Source organism: Chenopodium album, chromosome 19 (assembly GCF_948465745.1).
Source record: "Chenopodium album chromosome 19, dcCheAlbu1.1, whole genome shotgun sequence".
NCBI classification, from domain to species: Eukaryota; Viridiplantae; Streptophyta; class Magnoliopsida; order Caryophyllales; family Amaranthaceae; genus Chenopodium; species Chenopodium album.
This window is the reverse complement of record NC_137852.1, coordinates 17,340,570-17,360,800: the sequence shown is the minus strand read 5'-3', so window position 1 is coordinate 17,360,800 and position 20,231 is coordinate 17,340,570. Positions and strand designations below refer to the sequence as shown.

General features: G+C 35.8%; 1 protein-coding gene across 1 annotated transcript; it reads right to left on the bottom strand.

The window, feature by feature from the left end:
* Nucleotides 1-5,458: 5,458 nt before the first annotated feature.
* LOC145595386 (L-Ala-D/L-amino acid epimerase-like) lies at nt 5,459-9,633 on the bottom strand. The gene is made up of 7 exons (XM_081651786.1): nt 9,265-9,633; nt 7,917-8,027; nt 7,548-7,764; nt 7,030-7,363; nt 6,807-6,868; nt 6,618-6,690; nt 5,459-5,751 (listed from the first exon to the last, which is right to left on the bottom strand). Coding segments are annotated over exons 1-7 (1,155 nt in total). The 5' UTR covers nt 9,622-9,633; the 3' UTR covers nt 5,459-5,750.
* Nucleotides 9,634-20,231: the final 10,598 nt, after the last annotated feature.

Below are 20,231 nucleotides of genomic sequence, written 5' to 3'. Positions count from 1 at the left end.
GTTCAAATACAGTTAGATATTATTTTTGTAACTCATAATTTTTATCCACATTTTAGATGGTTAGATATCCCTTAAAAATATCTTGCCAATGATATAATATAGTACTAATTCCGAGATATAACAAAAACACATATGAATAAAATACAAAACTCTATCCAAAACTGATACCGTCCCACTATTTTGATCTACAAAATATTTTAATCTTATTCGAATTGGGATAGAATGTAGACTTCAAGACCATTACAACGACATATTATTTATCTTATTCCGATTTTAGGATCAAAAGTTATGATAAAAACAAAATTTGCAAAAACTGTTGCCCATCTAGTTTTATTCTGATTCGAATTCGAATCTTTTCTTATTCATTCGACCCTCTTTTTTCCCTATATATAGAGGTCATATCACCCCTTTTTCAATCATTAACAAACTTGATCACCAACAATCACCATCTCTTTCTTCTCTCTAAGCTAAAGCTTATTCTTTCTTTCTTTCTTTCTCTCTCCTGATTTCTAAGTCTAGCCCTTTTCAAATTATACTATACGTCCATCACGAGACTTAGACACACCTAGCTAAGCTCGAAGTTGCCTTCGCACTCGATGTGTAAGGTTGATAATTTCTAGGGGTTTGCTCCCAAGTCCCTATTTCAAATATTTTAATTCATGATACTATGTTCATCAGAAACAGAGTATGTAGTACTAAAACAGAACACAAATTCAATTCAAGCAGAAATAGCATTTTCAAGCAATAAAACAATTTCATGCAATAATATGACAAATATTGTGACAAATTGTACACGATTGGCTAGCAAAAACACGAAGAACAAACCACATTGTTCTCAAGAACTCAAGAGGTTCAACAATGGCAATTTACCCATTTCTTCACCAAATTCAGTCAAACAAGTTTCAGAATACTCCCAAGGCAATATACAAGCACAATCAAGCAATTTCATGGCATAAAATTCAACAAACAAAGCAAATAAAGCAAAATAAGGTTTGAATTTTCAGAAAATTCATGAACAAAAGCATGCCAAATTCAGCAAATCCCAAGTGAGTTTGTTAAATACTTACATTGATCGGGAAACTAGACGAAATAGGCTTCGATTTGCAACAAGTTTGAGAGAATTTGGATAAGAAACGAGCAAGAGCAAGCAACTTGAAGTACCGAGCAAAACGCGAGCAACGAACAGCAGCAATAGAAATGGCGAAGAAGGAAACGGGTTTTATTCAAAAATTCATTTCCAGCGCCAGACGGCAAAGTTGTCGCCTGGAGACAAGGTAAATGCCCGACGACAGTGGCTTCTAGTGAGCGCTGGTGCAGCGACAGAATGTGTGGCCCCATATTAGATTATGCGGACCTCATACATCATCTTGGTTCCTTGGTACGCCAGTTAGCCCCTATAAGCAATTTGACATGATTAAGTGATTGGCTTGATTGCAATCGCAGAAAGTGATCGACCTGATAAATGATCGTCTCACTTAGCTTAAAGCGCCTAAACATTGGCTAATCGCAAGCACCGACGTAATGGTTCACAAGCAGCAAAATGCGCCGACGTACTGGTATAGCAGCAAATATCGCAACAGTAAAATTCAAGCAAGCATTGAGTATTAACAAGCGCTAGTCCTCGGTAATTTTCTTCGGAATATTATCACAACAAAACTGAGGATCGTTGCAAGCGGAATGGTCTTCGACAGCGTTCCCTAGCTTGTGGAGAGTTGTCACAAACAACTGAAGATAGCTTCAAGCAGAGTTAACTTCGATCATGTTCCCTAGCTTGCGGAGAATGGTCACAAGATGGTAGAAGGTCGCTTCAAGCAGAGCAATCTTCGATAATGTTCCTTAGCTTGTGGAAGATTATCACAGCGGAATTTGGAGGCAGTTACAAGCGTAGCAGTCTTCAGGCGGTATCCCCTATCTTGAGGAAGATCGTCGCAACGAATCAGTCACTTCAGAGACGTGTGCTCGACGGTGCAAGATACGTGTTTCTTTACTCTTTTATCTGTTTAATTAATGCTAGTTTTCAGGTATCGGCTTTATAAGAATGATTTAGGATTGCTGAACGTTTTAAATCATTCTCCGTCCCTATCGCTACTTTGACTTTTGTTTTTGAAACCTAAGTTTATCCAAACTTAGTCAAAGTGGGGGCTTCTGTAAACACCCAATTGTGTCTCCCCAAAACCAAATCCAGTGATGAATATCTTTCACGCTGAATGATAATTGAATGAAGTGAAAGTGTGTAAAGTCTAGTAATGCGGTAGTTTTTATTAAAAATCTTTCATTCTGTTTTCGAAAAACCTCCTCTATTTATGAAAATAGCCAGTCCAGTTTGGTTTGGTCCATGATAAGGGTCCAATAATAGTGTAGTTGGATTGGGCTCGAAAAGAGATTTTCAACGATATATTATAAGCCCGATTCCGATGAATAATAAGGAAGTTATGGCCAAAATACTAAACTGGGCTTGATTTGGTTCTTACATGCGGCCCAATGATCTAGAGGAGGGCCTATTATTAATTATCATTCCTAAGGCAATTAGGATTGATTTTAGTCTTCTAGAATTATCTAGAAGGTTCTCTTAAATCCTAATGGAATAAGGATTGATAATTATGTTTTAAGAGTTTTACTTGGAATAATATAAGTGTTTTTATGAAAATACGATTTAACCATAAACACGGATTTTACGACTTTATTATATTAAGAAGTGGATTCCGCATGGAAAACGTGTTATCTTCCAGAACAACGCCTGGTGCTGGTCTTGTCGCCTGGCGACGGGATGTTTTTTACTCCGTTTAAAACTCAATCTCTTTTCTATCGGTTTCTGGACTATTTTCTTGTAAATAGGGTCCTTGGACCTCCGTTTTCAATGATCAATTCTCATCAAGAATTCCCTAAATCTTTATCTTCTCTCTTGAGCATAGCTTTCTTTTTTTTCTCTTTCTAAACCAACCCTTTTGCAAACACAATACCGCATTCACGAGATCTAGATACACCTAGCCAAGTTCGAAGTTTCCTTCGCCCCAGACCTGAAAGGATGATAATTTTTTAGGGTTTGGTCCCAAATCTAGTTTAAACATTTTAGGGCTTGTTTGGCATCGTTTTCTGTTTTCAGTTTTCTGTTTTTTTTTTTTAAAACAAAAAACCAAAAACAGGAAACAAGAAAAAGGTGTTTCCATTTTTCCGTTGTCAGTTTTCAAAATTGTCATGATTTTAATAAGTTGACTAATTTTTGTTTAATTATATGACTTATATCATATGAGTTTGAAAACCGAAAAACCAAAAAACAGAAAACCACAGCGATGTCAAACAAACCCTTAACTCTTTATTTCAATTCTTTAATTTAATTCTTTGATTTATTATTTTATTGAAGTTTACTAACACGTGTATTTTGTTATTAGAAAGAGGCACGAGGCATCAAAGTGTGTAATCTTATTGCTCTATTCTTGTAGAAATTAAAGCATGTTTATTATTTAATTAATTCCTAGTATCATGTTAGGATGTTATTATTGCTTTCTGGTATCATGTTTAGGGTGTCTTTTATTCTTTCTAATATCATTATAGTATCATGTTAGGGCTAAAGCTTTGATCTTTATTGCTTAGTGACATGCTAGGATTTGCTATTAATCTTGTTAATATCATGCCTAGGATCTTGCTATTATTATTAAGCTTTATTATGATGATGATGATTTGTTGTTTATTTATTATTATCATGTTACTTTATATATATTATTGTTATTGCTTGATCACGCCTTTTATGCATGTTTAAAGAAAATTTGTACTTGAAATCACGCTTAATAAGATAATTAATAATTTGGTTTAGGCTAATATGATTTTAATTCAAGTTATCGCCAATAATAGTTTTGTTTGTGCATTAATATTCAATCGACATAGATTAAACAGGTTTAGGGTTAACCTAATGATTGCATGTTAGTCAGAAAGCGCACATGAATTCGAGTAGAATAAAGTAGAGGCCTAATTTATAGGGATGGTTCTTTCTCTTTTAGATTGAATTTGTACCCTCATTCTCGAATATCCAGTCATAGTTTCAGACCTGTGGAGTTAGCGATCTTATGAATCGTGAAGGGGTGTAACCTTCACCCTGTGAACGGTTTACAAGTTCCAAAAACTTGTTGGCGACTCTTTTGCTCTTGTTTCCTTCCCTTTGGACGCCACCATGCTTAAGTGTATGATCACAATGGGGTTCAAGTTTGGGCTAATGCTTGAAATATTCCCCACAATCTCCAAAATAATTAATGACTGTCAGCATCTCCTCGATATTCTCTTTTGATGAATTCCCAAAAAGGAAGACATCATCAGCATAAAAAATATGTGACATAAATATTGAAGGAGTGTGCTTAATTAGTTTCCATATACCCTCCTTAATATGGTGTTCAATCATAATTGAGAGCCTTTCAAGACACAACACCAAGATGTAGGAAGACAAGGGATCACCTTGCCTTATATCTCTAGTAGGACTAAAATACTCACAAATCTCACCATTCCACAACACTGCAATCCTAGGAGAACAAATGCAAATTAGAATAAGCTTGCTAATTTTAGAGGAGGAAACTTAAAAAAGTCTAGGGTATCCTTGATGAAATCCCACTCCAAGCTATCATAGGCTTTGGTAAGGTCTTGCTTAAGGGCACAAATGTTATTTCCTTTTCTAGCCTATTTAAAAACATGAGCTATTTCTTTAACCACTATGATATTGTCTTCAATTCCACTCCCGAGAATAAAACTTGATTGCAAGGGATTGATAATGTTAGACAAAAAAGGTTTGATCCAATTAGAAATGAATTTGGTGATTAATTTGTAGCTAGTATTGCACAATCCTGTTGGCCTAAATTCTGAAATTTTTGATGGATTATCAATCTTAGGAATTAAGGCTATATAAGAATGGTTGACACTAAGAGGCACTTCACATGAATGAAAACAATCACGCACAAACTCATAAATAAAAGCACCCAAATCCGACCAAAAAGATTAATAAAAACGTGGCTGAACACTATCAATATGATTTGAATCAGTTAAACAAACATTCCTTAACTTCATCAAAACAAGGGATTCGAGACATAGCAGTACGATTTGAATCAGTTGAATAAAAATTCGGGGCATAATTATCCTTAATTGGCAAAGATTGCAATCTAGTGCGAAATATATCTCTAAAATATTCTGTTGCCAAAATCTTCAATTCAGCATTATCTTTTATCCACGAATCATTATTATCCTTAAGTGCTAAAATCTTACCTTGACTTTTTTTTTATTTTGGCCAAAGTATGAAATATTTTGTATATGATCTGCATAGTTTACGCATAATCGCATATTGACATTTTTAACTTTCTTTATTATTTGTTTGCTTTAAAGTTTTCTCAAAATAAGTATCTATAGTAACTAAATAAAACCGAAAAAGAATTTTTCTTTTTACAAAAATCCTTAGTATTTGTTATTAAAACAAACAAGAAAGGATACAAGCTGTATTTTCAAAGATTCAAAATATTTAACAGCTATATTCTCCTGAACACACTGAAGAATATAATGGAATCCAAGTTCTAGTGCTGATACCTTAATATTCAAGGGAACTTGTGCCTCGTCTTGAACAACATTATGTATATTACAGAGGTGCATGTCAAAGTCCTTTTAATAGGCATCCAACTTACTAATAGGAGCCCTATCTAACTGTCATACAGAGATTATTCAATCGCGTTGCCAAACTACAGGGTCTACACTCTACAAGTATACACAGCCTTCATATGCAATCTGCAACAACATCCAAACAAGTTTCATCAGAAAAAAAATATAGTTCAACTACTCTGATGTGCTCCTCTCCAATATTTAGTGAAATCTTCATATGCAGAAGCCTTTCAGAAGATGTCAGCATCAACATCAACAAGAAAACTAGCCGCGAGGGGACTGAGGGAAACAGTTCATATATTCTATCACTGATGTCAACTATACAGAATCAGATCAAAAAAAATTCAGCTGCTTACAGCTAGAATCAAACATGAAGTGATAACTATAGATAAAACTATAGAAGTTTTGATAACCAATTTGCTCGGTAGTAAGATAAAAAAGGAGGAAAATAAAAATAAAAATCAGAATTCTTTACTTGTTTCTTAAATGAACCAAGCCTATCATTTCTTGTATATAAATCATATTATTATCATTGAACATAGAGCTGAAATATTCTCTATTTTCGGTTTTGAATTAATGAACTATAGCAATATGGCTCCTTCTTAATAATTTACATAGAAATACCTGCATGTTGTATCAAGGATTTAAAGGAAACAACCTCACTACATCATCTAACTCTACCTCACCATAGAAAAAGGTGAATCTACAAACATCCGATTCTCTACCTCACCTTAGACAAGGGTGCTACATACATCCGACTCTCTACCTCACCATAGACATGTGATCTTTTGAGGCATTTAGGCTTGTAATACTGATGCAATTATATTGCAGATGATGCATAAATGCACAAGTGATGAAACAAGAGAGTAAAACTTAAACTTAAGTTATGCATTACTACATTAACAATTTATATCATATCACAATCGCGAGAACAAATAATCATCCCTGCTAAGTATATTGATTATTGAATAGCAGGAGAAGAAATGACATACCATTCAACATTGTCCCAACAAAGGAAACCACCATGACCACTAGCATCAGTGAACGTGTAAACCGCGCCAGAGACTAGGTAAAGAATGTAGGCTTTGTTTTAGTATTAGTTATTACAAAAAAGAGGTATGACTAGAATATCATAGCAACATACTTGGGAAAAAATAAATTCAAGCACATTACTACAATACCTTCATAGCCTTCAAATACTGGGTCCTCTGAAAGTAGGAGGGGAGTGTCCAGGTCAACAAACCTGTCAATTGATAAGAGAGGATCTGCATTAATTTCTCATAAACAAACAAAATGCAATAGAATTCAGTGTAGAATGAAACTGATTTCAATTCAATATTTTAGTATTAGTTATTACAAAAAAGAGGTATGACTAGAATATCATAGTAAAACAAAGTCATATACTTGAAAGAACCCATCCCGGCAGCAAGGTGTCCAGCGAAGCCCATGGCCAATCTAGTCTCAACCATACCGCCAATCATCAAATCTAAACTAGAATCCCTCACCAATTCGATTACTTCAAGAGCACCAAGCACTCCTAATTTGGCAAGTTTAACGTTGATGACATCTGCCAAATTTTCTTTAATAATTTTTTGAGCATCGGCTAGACTTCGACAGCTCTCATCTGCTGCAATTGAGACCCCATATTTTTCTCTAGCAATTTGGCTAACAAAACCAAGACCCTCCCAGTCATCTCTATGAACTGGTTGTTCAAAAAGAATAGGAGTGACCCCCATTTCTGCATGAAAATCACAATGAAATGTAAACAGACATTCAATCTAAGAACCTCAAACCACTTATCTAACACAACAATTGACATAATGCAAGACAGGATAAGTATCAGTACCAATATCAAGCAGAAGCCAGCAATATACAAGTTCTCCTTCAAATTTTACCATTAGAAGATAGAGATGATGATTTACCGCGTAGTTTGTCAAGAACTTTGATTGCTTCTTTCGGAGTGTAACCCTCGTTAGCATCCAAGATAAAGAGGCAATCAGGGTAAACATTTCTTATTGCTTTCAGAACTTCTATATCTGCATCCAGATTTTTTCCTATTTTAAGTTTTAATGTCTTGAACCCCTGCTTCTTGTACTGCAAAGCCAACTTGGATGCCTCGGCTGCTGAGACAATAGGAATCTAGAATATCATCAAACACTAGTTATCAGTAGAACCAAATGGAGTTACAATGCTCCTTTTCTTTTTCAGGCACAACAACATGAAACTCGGTAACTTGAAAGACATAAGAATATACAAGACTGAGGAAAAATAAAACAACACAGAAACTGAACTGTTATGTCAGTGATTATGGTATTTGAAACTCCACCAAAGAGCCTCCACAATGGCATTCCAATGCTCTTGGCAACTGCATCAAGTAGTGCCATCTCAACCCCGGACCTGACCTTTTATACCAATAAAATAGTATAAGTATTAAGATTACATTAGATAGAATCTTAATCAACATGTACAGCAGAAAAAGGGCAATTGAATAAATGATATAGAATCTTTGTTATGTAGCAGACAATAAAGGAATAAACTTAAATTATAACTCATCAAAATGATATCACCTAAAGTTGATCATAAGTTCATAACTAACATGGAGGAATAGTGTAATCAATAGAAAATACCATAAATACAAAATTCCAAATACTAGTAGCTTATTAGATGCTAAGTTGTATATCAGGTATTCAGGAGAATAACAAAGTACTTTAGACTTATCTGCAGAATTTTAATTTTTCAGTTCAAGTCATGTCATTTAACTTCACTTCATAGTTGTTTCAGTACCTGAATTAATTCAATACATATTGTTTCAGATCAGTTCAGTTGCCATGTTCTTATAAACCCGACCCATTGGGTAATTAAAATGACGCGATTTCACATAAACAAACCATACAAATAAATCTTGGTAAGTAACGAGTTTTTTCATTATTAATGCAGCAAGCCAGCAGCCCTTGTATTATAATTTTGAGATATACTTGTAAATTGTAACAAATAACCTTGTTAAGTGACAAGTTTATATTGAAGACCAGTGACTATGTACAAAGTACAAACATCCATATTCCTCAATACCTCTAAGGTGTTCATGTCACTGCACACTGTAAAATGTGGCATCTACTGCAACCATTTTATAACAATTTTATGTATGCTCCTTTGTCCTTTACCTTCCAAGTTTAAAACAGAGTTTAATCAAATTCTCTCTACATATTTGGTACTAGTCTTTAAAATGAAAGTAAGCCGCCTCGATTATTCAATTTGTTAAGCGAAATTCCTTACCTATGTTTTTGTTTTTTTTTTCCTGCTAATTATTTAATCAATTTTAATAGCAAAATGCAAAATAATTTTAATTTTCTATATATTTGTGATTTTTTCTTGTATGTGATGGAGTTTCTGTTTGTTATGGTATTGTTTAGATGGACAAAATAGGGAGTATTGTCCATGTGACATAATCTAACAGAGGAAGTATAATGATTATAATTAATTTGACTAATATTTTTTTAATTTTTTTAAGTGTTTAGAGATCTCTTCGAACCGGGAAAGGAACTCTAACCACTTGAGCTATATATAATTAATTTGACTAATAAAACACTATTATTTGATTAATCCTCGGCAACCAAGAACAAACAAAATAAATTGACTTACAGAAGCGAAATCATGACCAGGAAGAATCCCATAAATCTGTTTCAAAGCCAAACTCAAAATCACAGGGGAACTTTCCTTAAGATACACGCAAGCCTCGGCCGCCTTAGCAAGCGCTAAAGGCTGATCTTCGGCCGTCACAGAAGGAAGAATAGGAGCTTCACCCCACCCAACACACCCATTACTCAACTCAATACGAATTCCAACATTTTCAACTTTATCTAACCTTGAATTTGCAATTGTAAATGGAGCTTTTAAGGGTACATTTAATGGTCTTCCCTCTGCTTTCTTCACATCCAATTCTATACTTGTGCTCATCAAATTTAGAGACTTGAAACTAGAGATAGTTAGAGGATCCATTGAAATTGTTGGGTAACCTTGGGTTTCAGCCAAAAAAAAAATAATTTATTAAGAAAAAATTGTGAGGAACTACACACTTAATGACTTAATAGAGGTATTTGGAAACAACTACCCACTAAAAAATTTATCAAAAAAATTACCCTAAATTTAAAAAGTTATAGTAGCACTATCCATTTACATTTTCCGGCGAGAAAGTCAGGTGTGTGGGCCCACTTTTTCAATTTTTCTTCTGAAAATCCCTAATTGAAGAAATGAAAACAAGTATGGTATGCAATTCATAGGTAATACTTCTCTTTTAATCCATTAAGTGTGAATTTTGATGTTAGGGTGTAACGATTAGAAAAATTAGGGTTCTAAGAAATTGGGAATAATTTGAAATTGGTTGAATTTATTGCTTTTAATTCAAATTGGTTATCCTAGGGTTACAAATTAAAGTCCAATTTGTCATCGCCGGAAAATGCAAATGGGTAGTGCTACTCTAACTTTTTAAATTTAGGGGGTAGTTTTTTTGATACTAGTAAAAAATTTTAGTGGGTAGTTGTTTTCAAATACCCCTATTAAGCGTGTAGTTCCTGAAAAATTTTCCATTTATCAATTTTGGTCTTTTTGGAGAGGGTTTCCGTGGGAAATTGCAAATTGATGCTAAATAATTGTTAGGAAATAAGATGTTGTAACCATGAATAGGGCAAAAATACAATACTCCATTGTAGATCTCATATAAGCTGTGATGCGTTTAACGACTACCCTAGAAGCGTATTTCGCCACCACCGGTACGAGGCTCTCAATGACGAATGCTCCCCAAGGGTAACACAGCTACCTTCCAACTCCGTACCCTGATTGGAAGGTTGGAATTACTTCAAGAACTGCTCAGACCTCTATGGGAATGGTTTTGTGTTTATTGTCTTCAGGGTTTCACAATACTCTGTGTTTTTCTGTCTCTGTAAAAAAATAATAGCTCAAGGGTATTTATAGGTTATGAAAAGGGAATCAGAATAAGGAAACAAAATCCGAACAAAAACGCGTTCTCGAGTCCTTGCAAGGTCCGTCCGGTCAGCCAGGGCGAGTCCGCCCTACTGGGTGCGACAAGCAAAGCTCAAAAACCGAGTTTTAGGCTCCGCTCGGTCTGCCCGGGCAAGACAGCCCTACCGGGCTCGCGAGGTAGAAAACAATACGGAGTAGTTTGAAGCCTTGCCCGGTCTGCCAGGGAAAAGCCGCCCTGGAAGGGCAAGTGGGATACGACAACTACGGAGTTAACTATCTTGACGAGTAGCCTACTTCTCACCGCTATAACCCCCCAGAGCAAGTCCGCCCTGCCAGGTCAAAGCAGGATAAGGAAGCTTATCATCAAATAGCTTAACACAATCGATCGACTTGAATCTTTCGACTTGCATTACTCCCAACAATCCCTCACTAATGCAATCGAACATGAGATCTAGAAATCTGAGCATTAAAGGAAAGGATAAGCGCATAAGTGAAATAACCCATAAGGATTGTACTATCACACTAGTGGAGTGGGGTGTTCAACATTCTATAGAGTATAAATTGAACTCCTAAGATAATTGAAAGAACCCGACACCACACACTATACCTTTAGAGGATTGAAATAATTCCGCGTCCGCATGAAACGTCATACGAGGCCAACTTTCCCTTGGATTCTAGTGAGTGTTATTAGGAACCTACATAGGTTCCATAGTAGGATGCCAACCCTGCTCACTCACATAGGTGCCTCATCAAGTCTAAATGTCCCATAGACCACCCAAAAGGGATATGAAACATTAAGGACAACATCCAACCTATCCATTAGTGTATCCATCAAGTCTAATTACACGGACCACTCATCAAAGCTATGGATACATCAAAACACTGATGTTTAATCTCACAATCAAACACATAGGCGCATCTATCTAGGCTTCCTATAGTTCAACCCCTTCTCGGATGACTATAAGGCTAGATACATTCAATATGAAGCTCAACTTCACAACAATGGTGAATCTATCAAGTTCTCTCATAGAACCACCCAATTTAGGCTATAGATTCATTATGAACAACAACGTTCATCTCATAGATAAATATTGGTGGTACGTCTATCAAATCCTTCACAATAGGACCACCCAAATTAGGTTATAGACATATTAAGAGCATAAGCTCATCCTCACAACTAATTGCCATAGGAATGACATACCACGAGGGTCTTTAGCTCATTCCCTTCGACAAACTCGTACCAAGTCACACTTTATTCCTTATTTAAGGAATTATACGGTTCTTCTCTAGCTTTAAATACTCCAACCAGAGTATCATTTCCACAAGCCCTGTCTTACTTTGTCACTACCTTCGTAGTTCCTGACAACACACACAAAGACACTTGTGAAAAATAATGTACAGAACATGAGGATCAACTTACCCCCACAATGGTCAAACTTCCAGAGTTCATTTTGCAATAACTCATATTCTTAACACTTATCGTCCCTAGCAATGATCCTTGCTTCCAACTGGATAGTGTATCACACTTTTGCTTTGTAAATATGACAAGGGGAAAACTAGGTCGTTGGACTAATCCTCCCTAAGCCAAACAAAATTTATAAACACTCAACTAACCTAAATACAAGTATAGAGGTAAGTCAAGGGTCGAACTCAAAGGAACAGTAATGTCTAAGTGCTTTCAATTATGTGCCTAAGCTAGGTCGAAGTCTAACGATAGAAGAGGACACTAACAACTACTAAGACAAAGAAACCAAACAAATAAAGTGCTAGGGATTAGGATCCGCAAATAATAGCAATGACGTAGCAAATTGGGATAGGAAAGTCGACTAAGTCAAGCAACGTAAGAGAAGATCAATCATGCAACCAAAAGAGCATATCAAGCTATTCTCCTAGAGGTCTAACTAGCGTCAACGACGATAAACTCTAGCTAGGAAACATCACAAGACACCTTAATCGTGTAAATGTAAGCCACAAATCAATGGTTCGTATCAATGTGAAATACAATGCAATCTAGTGCAACAATCAAAGTTAGCTACTCTTTAATTAATCACACACATGCTCATGATCATCAACCAAATTAATCACATCATCAACTCCATCAATTATCCCCAATTTACATCAATCCATTACATCATACAAGCTTCACAATATCCCTAACCAAACAACTACTCTAACAACATCATCAAATCAATAAACAACTAAAGAAATCAACGATCAACAATCTAAAAAGAACAATTACACTAATCAAATATCAATTCCAATCAAAATCAAACAATCCAAACATGAGAACGCTTATTCAAAGCTATAAATCACAAACATATACACAAAAAGCGTCAGAACGCTTCCCCCCAAGCTTAAATGGAGCATTGTCCTCAATGCTCAAAAAGGGAGAATACTCACATCAAAATATTTTTGAATTTTTTTCATTTTTCACTTTTTTTTTATTTTAATAGTGCTTTGTCCTTGCCTCTTTTAACTTTGGACGACTTTTTCAACTTTGCACTTATTTGTCCATGCCTTTTTTACTTTGGACGGCTTTTACTCAAACACACTTGCTATTATTCACAAAGAAAACATAACACAATCTTGCTTTCATATGAACTAAACATTCCAACTTCACCACCACAAACTCCATCAAGAATGATCAATTGCTTCACAAAAACCAAGAAAAGAAAGAAAATGAAACAAAAGGCCAAGATCTAAAGATGTGGCTTGAAAAGAAGGTATAAGGCTCAAATGGTTGCAAGAAGGCAAATGTAAACATAAAAATAAAGATGAAACCAACTTATCCTAAAAATGAAAAATACCACCCCAAAAATGTGCCTTAGCTTTGTCCTCCCTAAATGATTCGGTCTCGGATTCAAGATCTATGAGTCAAGTTTCAAGATTAGGTTTGCAAAAGTCAAGGATCCATGCCGCTCATGCAAATATATGATGAAGGCTTGAAAAACAATGAACTCACACGGATGTAGCAAAAACTCACTATTGGTGCCAAATCGACTATAGGAAACAACTACCAAACATGCCACAAACAAGTGGGCTTCATATTCCCAGTAGTTCTAACCAACTACCTTAGCATGCTTTATCGTAGAATCAACCAAGCACACTCTCAAACCATGCACACCATTACCATTTAGGAAGAAAGGCATTCAATCATACAAGTCCAAACGTTATTATGTCCAAGCAAGAACAAAACAAAACACATTGCAAATTTGCCTTGATAGAAACAAAAATCTTTTTGGAGTTTTTCAAAATATAAGAAACATGGAAAAGCATATACAAAGGTGCATAACACATACGGATCAACATCCCACCAAACATGATAGAATACCCTCCCCCAAGCTTGAATGAGACAATACACTCAAACATAAATCATATAATCCATGGGAGGGGAAAACCAGGAGATCAATCCAACAAACCAACATATGTCCAACAAGTCATCATCCACTAGAGAAAGAGCAAGGAAGGATATTAACGGATATTAGGTGGGTGTAAATACCCACAAATGACCCAATTAAATCTTTCATAGCTAATTTCCCAAGAATTGAACCTTGTTTCCATGTGCTAGCAAAAATAGGAGTCAACCTTCCTTGATTCTTGATCCAAATTGAAGCATTAAAGTATATCAAGTCATGTACCTAGCAAAAGGCACACAAACATTTCCATGAGAGAAAATCTATTCTAAAGGAGCTCCTCAAAATATTTTTGGGTGGCAACATCATCCTTTTCCCCAATTGGAGACAAATGAGCCACATGCAAATCCTCATAGACATAAGGGTCCCCAATAGGCTTACCAACAAAGGAAGGGAGAAAAATAGGGCAATAGGGGATGTGGTCAAACTTTTAAGAGAGAGGGGTATGAGAAATAGGCAAAGGGTTCGCGACTCCCTCAACACAAGGCCTCACATCGCCAATGAGGGCATGAAAATCAATAATAGAATCCTCAAAAGAAGAACACTCATGATCACCATCTCCCTCAAACATCCAACTCCCAAGAGGAACCACATAATCTCCTCCACTACCTTCATGAACAATAACTCCCTCAACTTCCTTAAGCCTAGAGTCTCAAAACCATGCATGAATGGAGGCAAATTCATTTCAAAATCATCTCTCTCCCATGAAGCTTTCTCAATGAACTTTCTTATAAGGCTACGGCTATTCCTTTTACCTTCAAAAAACACATTTGACATAACCTCAAACAAGTCCAAATACTCATGGATAGAAAAGTCACATTCATACGCTTGAGACTCATCAAGGTGGAAAGGAGGGTTAGGATTTACAAATTCAACACTCTCTTCATTCTTACCTCCTTCACCATCAAACAAATGCTCATCAATGGTACCCTCACACTCTCTTGGTTGCTCAAAATTGCCATCATCATCCTCAACGCACACATTGGATTTGTAACTTTCACACACAAGCATCAAAGATGACAATTGGCTTTTTAGCTCTTCACCTCTCCTTCTTCCCTCCTTAAGATGCTCCACACTCTTTTTCATCACCTCCAATTGACCTCTCAAAGAATTAAGAATCGACTCCTTTTTAGGCCCAAGATTATCATTAAGCTTAATATGCCTAATTTGAGTTGTCAAAGTAGCAAAAGAGATTCAAAAGGTGTAGAGGATTGAGGTTCAACAAGAGAAGAAGAAGTACAACCAAGATTGGAAGAATTGACATCAAGATCACGAGCATATACATCACATTGGGGGGTGGGGTCACAATCAAACATGTGAGATTTGTCAACTTCAACATGCAATTTATTATCATGAACAAAAGAGGAAATAGAATTGGAAGCATTTGTTATAGGTTCAACTATGGGATCATGTGACAATTCATGGGAAATCATGCTAGTATTGGAAGAATTAACACATTGCACATCAAAATTAGAAATATGATTACCCCTATTATATTCACCCCTAGCAAACCGAACATAAAAATCCCAAGTACCATCAATTGACAATGCTCTAAATCTCCCATTATGCATGCATTCAACTTTATTCCTAGTTTGTTCATTCAAACCAAAATAGCAAATCTCACAAGCCTCCCCATAACTACAATGATTGTAGTTCAAGAACCTTATAAGTCTATTGAAATAAGCATGAAAAGACTCACCAACATATTGAGGAAAAGAAAAACGTGCCATTTTTACAAAGCAAACAAAAATCAAATAAAAGAAAAGTACAAACAAAGACCTAGACTCAAGCAATCAAAAAAACTCAAACATAGACACCGTTCCCCAGCAACGGCGCCATTTTGGCATGGGGAAAACTAGGTCGTTAGACTAATCCTCCCTAAGCCAAACAAAACTTATAAACACTCAACTAACCTAAATACAAGTATAGAGGTAAGTCAAGGGTCGAACCCAAAGGAACGGTAATGTCTAAGTGCTTTCAATTATGTGCCTAAGCTAGGTCGAAGTCAAACGATAGAAGAGGACACTAACAACTAATAAGACAAAGAAACCAAACAAATAAAGTGCTAGGGATTAGGATCCGCAAATAATAGCAATGAACATAGAAAATTGGGATAGGAAAGTCGACTAAGTCAAGCAACGTGAGGGAAGATCAATCATGCAACCAAAAGAGCATATCAAGCTATTCTCCTAAAGGTCTAACTAGCGTCAACTACGATAAACTCTAGCTAGGAAACATCACAAGATACCTCAATCGTGTAATTGTAAGCCACAAAATCAATGGTCCGTATCAATGTGAGCTTACAATGCAATCTAGTGCAACAATCAAAATTAGCTACACTTTAATTAATCACACACATGCACATGATAATCAACCAAATTAATTACATCATCAACTCCATCAATTATCCCCAATTTACATCAATCCATTACATCATACAAGCTTCACCATATCCCTATCCAAACAAATACTCTAACAACATCATCAAATCAACAAACAACTAAAGAAATCAACGATCAACAATCTAAGAAGAACAATTACACTAATCAAATATCAATCATCAAATTCCAATCAAAATAAAACAATCAAAACATGAATACTAAACAAAACAATAAATGAGATAGAGTTTAAAAATGCTCATTGATAATAGAGAAGATCTCCAATACAATTGTCACCATTGAATCTTCAATCTCTCAATCACCATTGAAATTCTTCACTTTCTCTCTCTAAAATCTACTCCTAAAACTAACCCTAAAACTAGATAGAGAAGCTCTCAACTAAGCTAAGAATATGATCAAAATCCAATATGAAACTTGCTTCTAAACTTGCCCCAAAAATCAAGTATACATAGGTATAAATAGAGGTGCGAAAACATCAAAAACCGAGCGAAAAGAACCCACGGCGGCGCGCCCGGGCAGCAAGGGAGGTGCGCCCGCACCAGCACCTGGTGCGCGGCCGCACCTGCCCTGGGCGCGCCCGCACCTAGCTGGGTTTCTTCGATTTCTCGCGGCTTCGTGCATTTGCGATGGGTGCATGACTTATGATGGTGATGAACACTAGGAGTGGAAGTAGCTAAGGCTTTATATTGGTGGGTACACCACCCTTTAATGGTAGCACCGCATGCGAGCGCAAGAGCCAAGACTTGGAACTTCCACTTCCTTGCATCTTGAGCTTCCCGAATTCAATAAGCTTGATCCAAAAGCTTCCTCCACCTTAGTGGATCACCAAAATCAAGACTCGGACCTCGTACAATACCTACAACCACAAAAATAGAGCAAATCAAGGAGAAAAGGCTAGAAAACCAACAAAATACACGAAAACTACAAAAGATAAGAGAGGAAAGGTAAAACTAAGCAACAAAGCATAAAACTAAGCATTTATTAAGCATGAAAGCCATAAAAGGAAGGAGAAAACATCCTAAATGCTCATCAAATGGGTGCCATAAATGACACCCATCAAAATAACTCAAAACAGACAACCCATTAACATGTAAAAATATACACTGACAGGGCAATCATAATTTTGTTGTTTCACTTAACCTTTATCCCCAACATTGTTCCAACTCTAACAACGATTGGACGATGTTGTCTAGACAAATTAAGTGAACCAACAAATTTCTTTTTGCAAAGCTACATCATGTCAAGAATGATATGTTAAATCAATTTACTTGTAAATCATTAGCATATTGAAACAAACATCAAAGCTAATCTATACCCAACAACTCTGGTTTCAACATGACCAATATGTTAACCAAACCAAATTCTCTACATAGTGAGAATGAGCTCAATACATACCTTGGCCGATTCAATGATCTTACCATCTAGAATCACACCATTCAGCTCATCATCTCGTACTTTCATCTTGGCATAGATAAAATTAAGACCTTCAATCTCAATCAACCAGTACATGTGTAATCAACAACATATGATTAGACTAGCATCTGACTAACATCAATGCTCATCATAATAAACACACACGTAGTACATCATTACATTCGCATACCAAGAATAAAAAGCATTTGACATAGTTTGGGTACTTACACTTGACCCCCACATGACTTGTCTAGTTCACTCACCACATTAACCGCAAAAGTTAATTTAATACATGAAGGTTATACCTCATACCTTGAGTTGTCTCATATAATTGCATCACTAACAAACACCATGATTTCTAATCAATCATGTTAGGAAGCCTACGCAACCTAACTGCAAAAATGACAATCTCATAATACAAGTGAGTAATAAAATTGGTCAATACCAAACTTACATGTATATTGTGAAAACACAATATCTTACCCTCAATCTCCTTTCAATGTACTCTGTACACCAAAACCTTATAAATTCCTTTGAAAGACATTTACAATTGAAGGACATTCCATGGTAAGGTAAGACATATAAATCTCAAGCACATAAAACTCAACAAGAGCTTGAATTTATGTTAATAAGTTTCTTCTCTTCAAACTAGTTCATGCTTTAGCCATAATACTTACCTTAGTTGATCCACTCATCAACTACATTGTTTAGATCAAAGCTTAAGAAACAAAAGAACACCCACATGATCAACTAAGGTTAACATGTTAATAGATGATATAGATCGTACCTGAGAAACTTCACATACATGATTCGTCATATCAAAGTCATCTAGACTTACACATCTAACTCATAGTTCAACATACATCAAACTTGAGAATTAGAAAAATTAAAACAGTGGAGATCTCATTACTTCCATAATTTCTACTTTGATTGATTTTCGTATATCATTAGCATAACTCAATCTAGATCACGCGTTAGGTCCTTTAAATTAATAACATAAAGGCTTATGCTAGATAAGCACACATTCCACATGAATGAATTAAGAAAAGATCACTCACATGAGTGCATAAGTAAGCAATATTAGATTCAACATATTCAATAATCACAACATCGTAGAGTCTCAAAAAATAAACTGTGGATCACCTTGTATAAACGCCCCCACACAACAAGCATTTAGGTTATCACATATATAACCAGTCTGCTAATCCAGAGAGGGGCTAAAACACATTTTGTGAGACAAACCATTAGCCAACAAAGACAGCTGAACACAATAAAATTGCTACCTCCATATCAAATATTTAATAACCAACGTTAAGACACTAGAAATTGAAATGGTCTCTCCCAACAATATGATCATACCTTCAATTATTTTATTGTGGAGTTCTTCTCTAAAAACCCCACCTTGACCAACCTAACTATTTTAGTCTTCGGTCGATATAATACTTTTAATTTACTTATGCTATATAAACAAGGAGATGTAAATAATTGTCTCACTTAGACCACAACAGAAGTCATGCCTCATGCAAACATCAACAAGTAGAATAACAACACCTTCACAATTCTACTCAATCTCCAAGTTTAACAATTTAACGAAGTACTCATGAATTATCTCATATAATCCAAATACCCTTCAAGTCACATACTTGTAGGATTCACAATTGATTGACTTAGTTAAATAACACAATTAACATATATCCATTATCCACTAAATTAAAAAGGACTAATACTTAAGGCTCATCAAGAGTAGCATAAACAAGCCCTAATTAATCAACCATATGACACTCAACAATGGCTTATATACAACAAAATAAGCAGAAATAACCACTCACAACTTGACAAAATAACTAAGCATATAGCCACACGCCACACATGAACAAGCTACTTCCTCAACACACTCACTATGGCGAATCAAACTAACATGCTTGTTAGACTCAATTCTAACTCAAATCCCCATATATCATGCACATCACAAAGGGGCACATAATAACATACTTAATTATTATGTAAAGTAAGAAACATAAAATTAGTTAAGGAATAACTTTCCTGATAACTCGTGAACAAGTACGGTTGAATCCCATGGGTTCCTCTTGCACTTGCTGCCTGTGTATGCACTGCTACATGAAAATCACCCCCTCGACTTTAGTGTCTGCTCATGTGCTTAGTATCCTTGTAAGTACTTCGATCAAAACAGGCACACGGGCTAGCTCTACTCCCTTTAGGTGCTCATGCTAGAAGTTGGTGTAGTCTACACGACTTTCCCAAATCAACTCTGCACCTAATATTAATTTGTCTTGATATGATTGACTTCAATCTCAAACCTCCAGAATGTTTGTTCACCAATCTATGCTAGTCGCTACATGACAAAGTCATGATTCCACTATCATGATTATTCCACTATCACGTT

Bases quoted from the DNA above. Each gene is read 5' to 3' on its own strand.
- LOC145595386 (XM_081651786.1), bottom strand. From the start codon at position 9,621: ATGGATCCTCTAACTATCTCTAGTTTCAAGTCTCTAAATTTGATGAGC. The intron at 8,028-9,264 runs GTAAGTCAATTT...TTGGTATAAAAG, and splicing joins CTGGTCATGATTTCGCTTCT to GTCAGGTCCGGGGTTGAGAT. The intron at 6,869-7,029 runs GTATATGACTTT...ATCAATTGACAG, and splicing joins GCCGGGATGGGTTCTTTCAA to GTTTGTTGACCTGGACACTC.